Below are 13,067 nucleotides of genomic sequence, written 5' to 3'. Positions count from 1 at the left end.
TTTTACAAATTCCTGTGAGAGACGTTGTTTTTAAAAGACCATCTCTAATTGGTCTGACCCATTATATATACTTTTAGAATATTGTTAATTGACATTAAAAATAACGTAAGTAAACATTTAAGATATTAAAAGTATTCATTAAGAATACAATAAATAAGCATTAAAAATAGTATAAATAACAATTAAAAATACGATAAATAGTCATTAGTCTTTAGTCAATTACTATTAGAATCTAGTAAATAAGCTGAATTAATTTTATTTAAAGTAAATTCAAATGAACTTAAATAAATTTATTTCTAACAAAATAAATTAATTCCGATTAGAATCTATATATTATTTTATTTAAAAGAGGGAAGATGTCATTAGTTTTTACTCTTTAGTCAATTACTATGACCGATAATACAAATTTATGGGGTTAGTAAGACTAGGATCAGTGCATCATCGTCATTATTTACATCATCCATTACATCAATTGTATTCAAAGGACAAAAGAAATCCATCAAAATCACCTCTTGGTTTTCTCAAATTTGGGTTTCCACCATCTTCTCCTGATGCACCCAAATTGGGAGTAACATTGAATTCGAAATCAACCGAAATAACAACGTTGTCAACCAAAACAATGGTGAAAGCAATCAGGGTACATGAATTTGGCGGCCCAGAGGTTCTTTTTCTCTCGTCTATTTAGTCTCTTTTTGTTTTGTACGTGCACTCCACCTGTTTGTTGTTATGCCCAACTGAGTTTTCTTTGATGATATTGGTTAAACACTGCATTTTTTCATGTGGGTTAGCGTTGGATTCCGAAGAGTTTGTATTTTTAACATTGTAGTATTGTTTAGTCTTTATTTGGTTTATCAGTTAATGTATATGCTTTTGGGCACAAAGGGTTGATTACAACACCAATAATGCACACTCCAAGCAGTGGCGGACCCAGGAATTTCAAATTGGGGGGTCAAAATCCGAACGTCATGTCGTTCGGATAATTTGATCGTCGTTCGAATACTTTTTTTTAAAGAAAAAATAGAAAACATAATAGAAACAATATTTACAATTTACAATATCAAATCCGATGTTAAAAGTTTTACAATCCAAAATATAACAAAAAAAATACAAGCGCTCAAATGAAAATTACAAATTCATCCTTCGAGTTTTCATAATTTTACAGCGATCAATAATCTTTTCATCAGAAACTTGTAGAAACACTTCCTTCTCAATGTAAGTAACCAAACAATCATTCACTAGTTGATCACCCATGCTATTTCTCAACTTATTTTTGACAAACGTCATTGCGGAAAACACTCTTTCTACACTTGCCGTAGCAACAGGAAGAATCAACATCAACTTGATTAGCAAATGTATAAGAGGAAAAGTCTCATGTCTCCTTGTTTTAACAAGCATCATGGAAAGAGAATTGATATCTTGCAAATCATGAAATCTTTCATCATTTTGCATAGAATCCAAGAAGACATCAAGTTGAAGATCAAGAGCCGTTAATTCATAGCATGAAAACTCTTCGGGATATAAAGAAGCAAGTTTAAGTATCCTCTCTTTATCAAAAGATGAAAAGTTACCTCTAGGACTCAGGGAAGCCATGCATGTAAGTAACTCCATGTTCTATTTATTAAAACGGTTATCAATCTCTTGAAGATGCAAATCAATTACTTCCAAAAAGATTGCAACCCGAAAATGATGTAGATTTGTTGCTTGTTTAGCAAAACGTCTTGATCTTCCTTGAGGTACATATTGAGCATCCATAGATGGAACATCAATCTCGTGTTTAGTACAAAATAAAATGACTTTGTCTAAGAGACTATCCCATCCTTGATCCCTCATCTTTTGCAACACATTCGTTGTACTTTTAACAAGGCTAATGGCATTCACAATATCTTGTTCCTTTCTTTGTAAAGCAACACATAAATCATTAGTGTAGCCAAAAATAGTCAACATGAAATGAGCCATAAAAATAAAATCAAAGGACTTCAAAGATCCTAAAACTACTTGAGCTTTGAGCTTATCATCCGGAGAGCCATTTTCTCCAATCTCCTCAAGCACTTTAACAATTGAAGGAAACAAGTTGATGATACTTATTAGACACTTGTAATGAGATCCCCAACGTGTATCTCCCGGCCTACTCAAACCACGTTCTTGATTCAAACCCGATCCACTTTCAATTTCCCCCACTTTCAAAGCTTGAGCCACTACTTGAGCTTGGTTTTTTCGAATAAGGTCTCTTCTCTTACAAGAAGCTCCCACCACATTTAACAAGTTTGCAAGTATGTCAAAAAGTTAAGTACATTTAACATTCTTTTTAGCAACCGCAACTAGAGTTAGTTGAAGTTGATGAGCAAAACAATGAATGTAATAGGCTCTTGGAGTATCATTCATAATCAGAGTCTTGAGGCCATTAATTTCACCCCTCATGTTACTTGCCCCATCATACCCTTGACCTCTTATCATGGAAGGACTCAATGAATGTTCCATAAGCAAGGACATAATGACATTTTTAAGAGACAAAGCGGTAGTATCACCCACATGTAGAATGCTTAAAAAGCGTTCCACTACCGATCCATTTTCTCTATTAACAAACCGCAAAACAAGAGCTAGTTGTTCTTTTTGAGACACATCACTTGATTCATCGGCCAAAATAGAAAAGTAACCATCACCAACCTCTTCTATTATGTGCTTAGTAGTCTCTTTTGCACAACAAGTGATAATGTCTTTTTGAATTTTGGGAGATGTTAATTGACAATTTTTGGGTGCATTTTGGAAAGTATATTTTCTTATTTCCTCAACCTTCCCCCCCAACCACTTCAAAAGCTCAAGAAAGTTACCTCTACTATATGACTCCTCACTTTCATCATGTCCTCGGAATGCCAAACCTTAGCCCAAAAGAAATCTCAAACAAGTTAAGGATGCATTCAAACGAATATGATATTCATTCATTTGAACCTCACTCGCATTATCAAATACAAATTCAATTGATGTCTTCTTTGCATCTCTTAGATTCACATATTTCTCATAAGCAATATTATGAGCACTTTTAATTCCTTCAAAATGCTTCTCAAGCCTCTCAGGTTTATTCCACGCTCTAAACCCTCCAACAACAAATGCATCACCCCCTTGTTAATTTCAACATCCCTCTTGAACAAATAACAAACAAAACAAAATGCGGCATCCATTTCAACACTATATTCAAGCCAATCCCATTTTTTGAACCAATTCAAACTAAAACGGCGTAACCTACTGGAGATATTACTTTGAGAGAAATCATGTGTTTTTGGTTGGCAAGGTTTTTTAAGAATATATGCTCTCCTAACCAGATTTCTTTCATTAGGGGGAGTCTCCAAGATTAATTCAACTATTCAAGCAAGACAATAAACCATACTGAGACAAAACCCTAACTCAACTCAATCCTTAAATTTAACCAACAATGAGCATAATGAAGGAATTCGATGTCCGATGTAAACGCCAATATAAATAGGACAAATTATGAAGATAAGGTTACTTTAACGAATATTATATCAGGTAATCACAACATTTTATTAAAATTCAACTTTGATTTGTATACTAATTACATTAGTTTACTATTAATTATATCGTGTTATATGAGTTCACATATAAGTATTGATTTTTATACTAATTAAATTAGTTTACTATACCAAATAATTATGAAAAAAAACTGTTACTTTTTTTACTAAAAAAGTGTTACTTTTAGGCATAAAAAGTGTTATTTTTTTTAAAAAAAAAGATGTTACGTTTAGGCCAAAAAGTGTTTCTTTAAGAAAAAATTATGAAAAAAACACAAAAAAAAGTGTTACCTTTTATAGTAAAAGCTGTTACAGTTCAAAAAAAAACGTGTTACTTTATATTATGTTTATTTTTTTGAAATATTTTTTTTTTCTGAGAGTAACTTTTTTGCTAAAAAGTACCAACTTTTTGCTATAACAAAAGTAACACTTTTTCTGTAAAAAATTAACACATTTTTGTTGGGCAGATTGGTTCCCACGGCTCTCATATAAACTTGGTTATCACTAGAACTTGACCATATATATATATATATATATATATATATATATGTATATATATATGTATATATATATGTATATATATATATATGTATATATATATATACATATCTACATATATGTATGAAGTGACATTCATTTTCATGATATCATTTGGAACAAAGTAAGGCATATGAAAGAAAATGAACTAGATGTATTTATATGATCTATTAGTTCTTTAAATCATTCAATTGATTTTATTTACTTTTTCCATAACTTCTATGCATTTTCTAATACATCATTTTATCAAACAAAATGCAATAAGTAGTTTTTTGTTCCTTACTAGTATACAAGGTCAGTGACTGTGGATCAACAATAGAGGAACAATGATTGACGTTCTAATATCTTATTTTGGTGCAATTCATCCTTGATTATATAATATGAAATCACACATCAAGAATATGATATTCTTCTATATTTTGTTATTCATATTATGATATGCAGGCATGTAGAGATCTTTGATTAGATGTTAAGAAAATCCGAGAATCTAACATTCGGATAATCTTAGATTAGATGTTAAGTATCTCCTTTTGCTTTGGTTGAAAAGGTTCTTTCAAGAATTGGTGTAAACCTAAAAGTATATGCACTACTTTGTGATAGTCAAATTGTTATGGATTTGAGCAAAAATGCAATGTATCATGCTCGCACTACATAAAATGATGCTAGATGTTATTGGTCGCAAAATGTAATTGAGGAGAAGCTAAAGAAGCTTAAGAAAAATAACTCACTCAAGAATGGTGCATTTCTTTACAAAAATTGTTCATGGAAGCAAAGTTGAGCTTTTTAGCAAGCTTGTTGGGTTGAGTTTTAAGTGATCATTGTAGTATTGTTGTCTCTTCTGTAAAGGGTCTGGAAGGGGAGATTATTGGGCGTCCAACACACATATGGGTTACAATTTACTTTTGGGTCACTTATATTTGTCCAATTTTTGGATATCAGATATCTGATTCGACTGTAAGTTTTGGATTCGATATTCGATTTTGCTCGCCCCTACACACTCTCCCCCTGAAAGTGTAAATAGTAGCCTAAGGTAGACTATCTATCATCAATATCCCTAACCATGTGTGCATAGTTTAACCCTGGTGAATCGACTTACAACCCCCATGCTGCAAGCTTAATTAGGAGGTGCATCGTAAGTACTGCTTTCGAGTGAACTTTACCAGGATTGGATATACCTGCTTACCAATCCAACTTCATGCGCAATATCTGGCTTGGTACACATCATGGCATACATCAAAGAAATAATAGTAGAAGATTAAGAATAGGAAGACAAACTTGTTCTCTCCTTCGTTGTTGTAGGACAATTTTTCTTGTTCAACTTGAAGTGTGATACTACTGGTGTAGGAACTAACTGGCTTGGCTTGATTTATATTAAACCTTCCCGGCATCCGTTCAATATACTTCTCTTGTGACAACCGCAGTCCATTTGTATTCCTATCACAAGCAATTTCCATGCCCAAAATTTGCTTAGTAGGATCCTAATCCTTTATGTCAAATGACTTGGAAAATTCTACTTTCAGACAATGAATCATCTTAGTGTCTTGCTAAACTATTAGCATTTCATCAACATGTAAAAGAAGAATGATGATCAAAATACCATTAGGGAACTTTTTGAAGTACACACAAGGGTCAACTGAAGTTCACTTTTGGTCATTGCTTGTGATAAACGGATGTAATTTTCTATACCACTGCCTTGATGCCCACTTTAGCCCATAAAGATTCTTTTTTTATACTTGTATTCAATTTTTTCTTTCCCTTTAACCTCAAATCCTTCTGCGTGCTCCATATAAATCTCCTCTTGCAAATCACTATGCAAAAAAGCGGTTTTTACGTCCAGCTGTTTCAACTCAAGATCAAGACTTGCTACGATCCCACCATTGTTCTGATATAAGTCATTTCGACAACTTGTGGGATAATCTCATCAAAATCAATGTCGTTTTTGTGGTTACATCCTTTCACCACCAATCTAGCCTTGCACTTCAATATATTTTCTCCATCTTTCTTACTTTTGAAAACCCATATGTTCTTCAAGATTTTTCGGTCCCTAGGAGGCTTTAACAACTTGTAAGTCTTAATCTTTTTAAAGAATCTATTTCCTGATTCATGAGACAATACCTTTGGGAAGTCGCACGACTCTTGTAGTAACTGAAATATATGTTGAGCTTGGATATCTTGTTGAAGGTATATGTCCTCTAGTTTACCTTCTAACTTCTACATTATTTGCATCCTGGATTGTAAACTTCTTCGTCATGGTGTGGTGCATTATCATCAATTGTCTGGCTCATTAATTTCTTCACCATCAAGATGTACCTCCCCCACATCATCAAATGTTGTTTCATCAACTTCCTCATTTTCTAAATGATCAATAGGAACAAAATTAGATTTATCATCATTGTCAAGTGACAAATGAAGCAGTATCCTTACCAACATTCAGAAGATCCACACATCCTGTGCTCATAAAACACTACATCTCTACTTCTCACAAACTTCCTCTTTTCAGGATCATAAAGCTAGTAACCATATTCTTCGTCATCATACCCAACAAATATATAAGGAGTTGACTTCAAATCAAGTTTTAGCCCCTGCTCTTTTGGAACATGCATAAATGCCTTGCACCCAAACACCTTGAAGTAGTGAAGTGCGAATAAGAAGGATCATTACCCTTCCTTATCTTCTCTGAAATCTAAAATCCCAAATAATAGATGAAGCTCGATTGATAACGTATACTGCGACATCATATACACCTCACCTTCTCAACGTACACCTTAAAATGTATTTGGAAGTTTTGATATTCTCAACATAAACCTCACCTTAAAATGTGTTTGGAAGCTGTGATATTCTCAACATATACCTCACCTTATCCACAATGGTTCTAGTCATTCTTTTTGTAACACCTTAATGTTTTGGGGTTTCCGGAACAATTTTCTCATATCTATTACCATGATGTGAAAATCATTTGAAGTGTATTCACCACCATAAGCAGTTTGAAGACACTAGAGCTTTCTTTTGCTCGCCCTTTCTACCATGACATAAAATTTCTAGTTAGTCTCAAACTTATTGCCTTTAACATATTAACCCAAGTTCTCCGCATAGAATCATCAATAAAAGTGACGAAGTATTTGTTAACTCCAAGGGACTCCAGTTCAATTTGATCACAACATCAAAATGCATAAGATTTCTTTCTACTAACAGACTTCCTAGGAAATGAAATTCTATGTTGCTTGTCATCCAACACCATCATCACAATAGTTAGCTGCATCAATAAGGCCAAACAAGTATCTACAAAACAACGAACCCTCAATTATGGGTCTCCATATGAAATAATTGGTTGGTGTCAATTTAACCATGGAACCACTACTGCTAGCATTAGTCTCCATCTTGCCTAAATTAATGTCCGATCTAAAACCAAATGTTGGACACAAAGGGTTGATTACAACACTAACAAAACCCCTTTAAAATCAATTTAAACAAGACAATCAACTAAACCAAGATAAAACTCTAACTCACTTCAGTCTCCAAATTTTTACCAATAATCAGCATTAATAAAACACACAACAATGGACAAAAAACCAATAACAATAACAATAATAATTACATGGAACAGCCTTTCAATGTGAAGGATAAAACTCATGGGACTAATCAAGAGAGTCCACTCAAATCACTCTTATATGGTAAAATGAGAGTACAAGCACCAATAACAAATTACCTAAGTACAGTAACCACCATCAAGCATTAAAAATAAGAGAAGTACAATTAGAGACAAGAATGAAAAGGATTTCACCCAAAAAAAATTGAAGTTCCTGTGCCTCAATTGAAGCTCCAGCACACTAGATCACTAAATCTGATCACTACCATTCAAATTGAAGCTCCACTTGTCCCCAACAACATACTCAAAAATGAGCCTAATATGATCACATTTTCCCCTCCATCGGACATCTTGATGAAAATTGTGCAGGCTGAAATTTTGTGAATAAATCTCTCTTTTTTCTGATTTTGTGTGTCTATTTTCCCCTTTACTTTCTTCTGTGACCAATCCCTTTTTAGTTTTTACAACAAAAGTAAGACCATATAATACACACCCAAAGCTTCCACGTGAAGCTATCCAAAAGTCATAATAAGTAGGCCCAAATATAAATGACGCATTATGACCCATACGTGGGCTGGACGCTCTACATATGCAACCCAGCCTTTATGTTAGCATATGATTACTAATAAATGAAGCTACTTTTGCATTTTCTGATTTGGTTCCATGAGTGCGCATCTTAGTTTTAAAACACATAAGGCTTCCAAATGTGCTAAAGTGCTAGCTTCTGGGTGTGTGGTGCTCTAAAACTGTAAAATAAATCCAAAAAAATCAGGAAAAAAAAACTAGATAAATAATAAAAAAAGGAAAATAAAGAGAAGAGAAAATATGTTGTGGGTGCATGGGCTCTCTCTCGAACTAAGATCAAAGGAGTGGCTTAGATATTATAAAGCGCTCGCCTTAAGGAATTTCCTTGTCCAACCCTATTGAGACGCTAAAAGCTCCGTTTATGCACGCCTAGGCGAGCTTTTTAATTTAAGGTGAGCATTTGTAATTTGTTATTTTAGAACTCAGCTTATGGTTTGGCGCAACTTGTATAATGCTTTTCAATTGAATGCATGCTTCTACATTATTTTATGCCAATGTCGTTAACTCTTTCAATTGAATATTATTAAAATGTGCACAACTTTACCCACGTAAAACAAAGAGGTTATTTCGAATGCTTTTTATCTGAACGGGTTTTTGAATTTTTACATTTCTTCAAGTTAGGAGTGAGTGATTGCTGAAAGTTAGTACTTTTTGGATTTTGGAATTTGATTTTCATGTTCAATTTAAAGATTGCGAATTTTTTTTAATGTTGTATAAGAAATTTTTTGTGTAGTTTACTTATTAATTTTGCTAGTGCAACTTAATAGTGTAGCTTCTCACATTTTGAGTGTCATGACGTATGTATATTTTACCCTATAGTTATATCATTGAAGTTTTGATGCTGATGATTGTAGGTTCTTAAATGGGAGGATGTAGAAGTGGGGGTGCCAAAGGAGGGCGAGATTCGTATAAGAAACAAAGCTATTGGACTGAATTTTATCGATATATACTTTCGTAAAGGAGTCTACAAGAGTTCAATTATGCCTTATATTCCAGGTTTGTCTATTGCTTCTCCTGACCAGTTTTAGCATCTTTGAATGTTTGTTCCTTTAGTTTGAATGGAAATTGTTTGTACATAGTTCTAATACTCTACGGTTTGTTTCTTCAATCAAGCAATACAACACCATAGTCTTATTCCCAAAGAATTAGGGTTGGTTGCATGGGCCAATATATCAAAACCATTGGTCATCAACATGGTTTCTCATTCTCCTTCCATGTGAATGCATAAAAAAGTGATGTCATTGCTGGCTTTCTAAGACACAGTTGTTGAATGCATGTGAATATCAAATTTTCTGTTTTGCACGGGTTCTTGATGGTTTTTTTTTTATTTTTTATTTTTTATTTTATTTTATTTTTTTATTTTTTTAATGTATGTGTATCTATAGTGAATTGGAATTTAGAAACAAAGTCTCACTTTAACTCTTCAATAAGAAGCATAATTAAGAAAAGACATTCAGGTCTCATAAACCGTATCCCCTTAGGATCCTACAGAAACAGCGAGCTTCATCTTGAAAATGCTTCTACTAGATTGTGGTGTTGTGCAGATTGCTGCGGTCACAATGAGAATATATAAATGCCATGCTGTTATACGCTTTGAGTTGGCCTTTTGAAAAACTATTGAAAATAAATGCATTCATTTTTGTCATCTTATTTATAGAACTATAGTAACATGTTTCTTTGAAAATTGTCCTTGCATTTAAATCACCTCCTTTTACTTTTGTTACTTTATTTGTGCAATTTGTTTATAGGAATGGAAGCAGTAGGAGAGGTAGTAGCTGTAGGTCCTGGACTAACTGGTAGACAAGTGGGAGATATTGTTGCTTATGCTGGTAGTCCAATGGGTGCATATGCAGAAGAGCAGATCCTTCCTGCTGACAGAGTTGTTCCTGTCCCATCTTCCATTGATCCTATTACTGCAGCATCTGTTATGCTCAAGGGATTGACAGCTCATTATTTAGTTCGTCGGAGCTTCAAGGTACACTGCACTAATCTATGTGGTTGCTAATATGCTTTTAGGGGATTAACAGGTTAAAATGTTTTTTTTTTATCTATAAATGGTAATCTGAGCATGGCATGAACGTTTTCCTCTGCCGTTCTCTTTAGTCTATGATCACGGACCTCATTTCTTGGCTCTAACTACTTCAGGCATAAGACTGTAGCTAGCGATATGCTGCATGCTTTCTGTAAACTTTGAAGGCAGCGGGCAGTGCCTAAATGGGATTTTCAGACAAGAATTGTCTTGGTTATTGTATTGTTTAAGTTGAATTTGTGGAGTGCTCGGATGAGATTTCTTACAAGCTGTTATATTGTCGTCCCTTCTAACTTGACAAATTATAGATTGAAGCTGGTCATACTGTTCTTGTTCATGCTGCTGCGGGAGGAGTAGGTTCTCTTTTATGCCAATGGGCAAACGCCCTCGGAGCGACTGTCATTGGTACAGTCTCAACAAAAGAGAAAGCCATTCAAGCTAAAGAGGATGGATGCCACCATGTAATAATCTACAAGGAAGAAGATTTCGTGTCTCGGGTTAAGAGTATTACAGCTGGCCAAGGAGTGGAAGTTGTGTACGATTCTGTTGGGAAAGACACCTTCCAGGTAACAATATCAACAAATAATCATCAACTTACGGCCCGTTTGATTAGTGGTACTAAATGGTGGTAATGGGAATGAATGATTGATAGTGTAAAATTCATCTAAAGTTACATGTTATTTCCATGGTAATCAAACTATGATCACAAAAAAGTTATTTTGTTTACAAATTTTCATTATCACCTAATTACAACCTCTCCCAATAGTAATGCAATGAAATGAATTTATGAAGAAAAAGAAATGATTGAAGTTGAACAAGCATGACCATCAAGGTAGCTAAGAGATTTTTCAACCAAAATTACACTAGTTTTCATTCCCATCAAACGGGCCGTTAGAGTTTTTGCACCTTCTGATGGTTTTGTGGCTTTATCTTTACCACTCTACCTTGCAAGAAGGAAATTTATATATTGTTTAATGTTTACATCTACTTCCCGAAAATGTGTTATATTTGTGTCTTTTTACCTTATTTAGCACTCATCAACTTAGCAAGTTCAAGTTTGTCATTATATTAGTAAATAAACTCTTCTCAGCCATTAATTTGAACAAAAAACAAAATCATGTACATTCTGATGCAAGCTCTTAACTTGAAAATGTTGTGTTTTCAGGGATCACTTGACTGCTTAAAACTTCGAGGATATATGGTTCTGTTTGGTCAGTCATCAGGTGCACCCGATCCTGTTCCAGTGTCAGCAATAGCATCAAAGTCTCTTTTCCTGACAAGACCGACCCTAATGCATTACACTGTTACGCGTGATGAACTTCTAGAAGCCGCAGGAGAGTTATTTGAAAATGTTGCTTTAGGTGTTCTACGAGTCCATGTCAATCATAAGTTTTTGTTGTCACAAGCCGCAGAGGCTCAAATAGCGCTTGAGAACCGACAAACAACTGGATCGATTGTGCTGATACCAGACGCTTCACTATGACGTTCTAAATCTATGGAACAACATTACATGTATATCGTTTTTCAATAAGTGACATAATCAACAGAATTTCAATAAGTTGGAAAGATGTTGTGTACTAAAGATCTGTTGTCTATGAGGTTTCAAGACTGAGTCTCATGTGTTCTTATATTATACACTAGCATTTATGCTAGGGTTAGGGCTGGTTTTAAGGAATGTTATAAGTGTGAAGCTTGAACCATAAAAAATAAAAAAAATTGTCCTGAATAATCCTACCTATTGTTTATTTGCCGTGAATAATCTATACTATTGATTATTTCTAAATAATTCAACCTTTGAATATTTTTTTGTCGACAACACCTCTTTTTACATTTTAACCGGCTATTGTAGGTACTTATTGGACGTTAGACTCATTTTTTCTTCCTCCTTATACTTCTTTGTTGGCCTAATTCTACTTCTCTTTGCTGATAAATACCTATAATAGTCGAATAAAATATAACAAACGGTGCTGCTAGCAAAAAATATACAAAGGTTTGGTTATTTAGAAACAATCAATAGTTAGACCATGATTAATTATTCACAACAGATGATGAATATGTTGGATCAATTATTCCTAAAAAATATTAAACCATGATTAATTAATGTGGTTTGCTTAAACCTTATTGGATCATAGAAAATCAAGTCCACGTTAATCATAAATGTCTACTGACTACTATCATAGTCTTTTCGGCTCAAACATTTAGATCATTTGTGTTAATACCAGATGCGAAAATTTGAAAATATATGAAGTACATGATATTGTCTTATTTGTAGCAAAAATGCTGGCTAGACCTGACAAAATGGTCGGTCGGGTTTGTGTCGGGTCATTTTCGGGTCGGGTCATTTTCGGGTCGGGTCACTTCCGATTCTAAATCGATCGGTCTGATCCAACGGGTTATGGGTTATAAAATTTAAAATTTGATTTATTTTTATTTTTTATTATTTATGAATTTTTTTAATAAAAAAATTATTTCTCATCCCTCTGACATTAATCCACATATTAATTGCCACAATATTAAAAGCCTTTTGTAATTGGATTCAAGTTATAAGGAACCAGTAATTGCAATGCTCATGTTCCAAACTTTAAATCTCTATGTATAGTTGAATTTGTGAGATACGTGTCACATTAGAGAAATCAAATGTACGATTTTTAAAAAATAGTTGGTATGTCGTGTTCATTTAAGTATAAGGAAAATACGGGAATTAATACTTATTTTGAAAGACTTGTAAGATTTGCGCTTGATAAAAGTTATTGTGTTTATTAAAGTTGTAACGTTAGATAAAAATGATGTTAAATATCTTCTCATT

At 33.7% G+C, this 13,067-nt stretch overlaps 1 protein-coding gene across 1 annotated transcript; it reads left to right on the top strand.

Moving 5' to 3' along the window:
* Window positions 1–356: 356 nt before the first annotated feature.
* LOC130825343 (uncharacterized) lies at window positions 357–12,047 on the top strand. The gene is made up of 5 exons (XM_057690515.1): window positions 357–661; window positions 9,087–9,228; window positions 9,981–10,207; window positions 10,570–10,827; window positions 11,427–12,047. Exons 1-5 carry the CDS (start codon window positions 410–412, stop codon window positions 11,742–11,744), a joined length of 1,197 nt encoding a protein of 398 aa, XP_057546498.1. The 5' UTR covers window positions 357–409; the 3' UTR covers window positions 11,745–12,047.
* The last annotated feature ends 1,020 nt before the right edge of the window (window positions 12,048–13,067 follow it).

This window comes from Amaranthus tricolor, chromosome 10 (assembly GCF_026212465.1).
Source record: "Amaranthus tricolor cultivar Red isolate AtriRed21 chromosome 10, ASM2621246v1, whole genome shotgun sequence".
NCBI classification, from domain to species: Eukaryota; Viridiplantae; Streptophyta; class Magnoliopsida; order Caryophyllales; family Amaranthaceae; genus Amaranthus; species Amaranthus tricolor.
The sequence above is the reverse complement of the archived record's forward strand: the minus strand, read 5'-3'. Positions and strand labels throughout refer to the sequence as shown.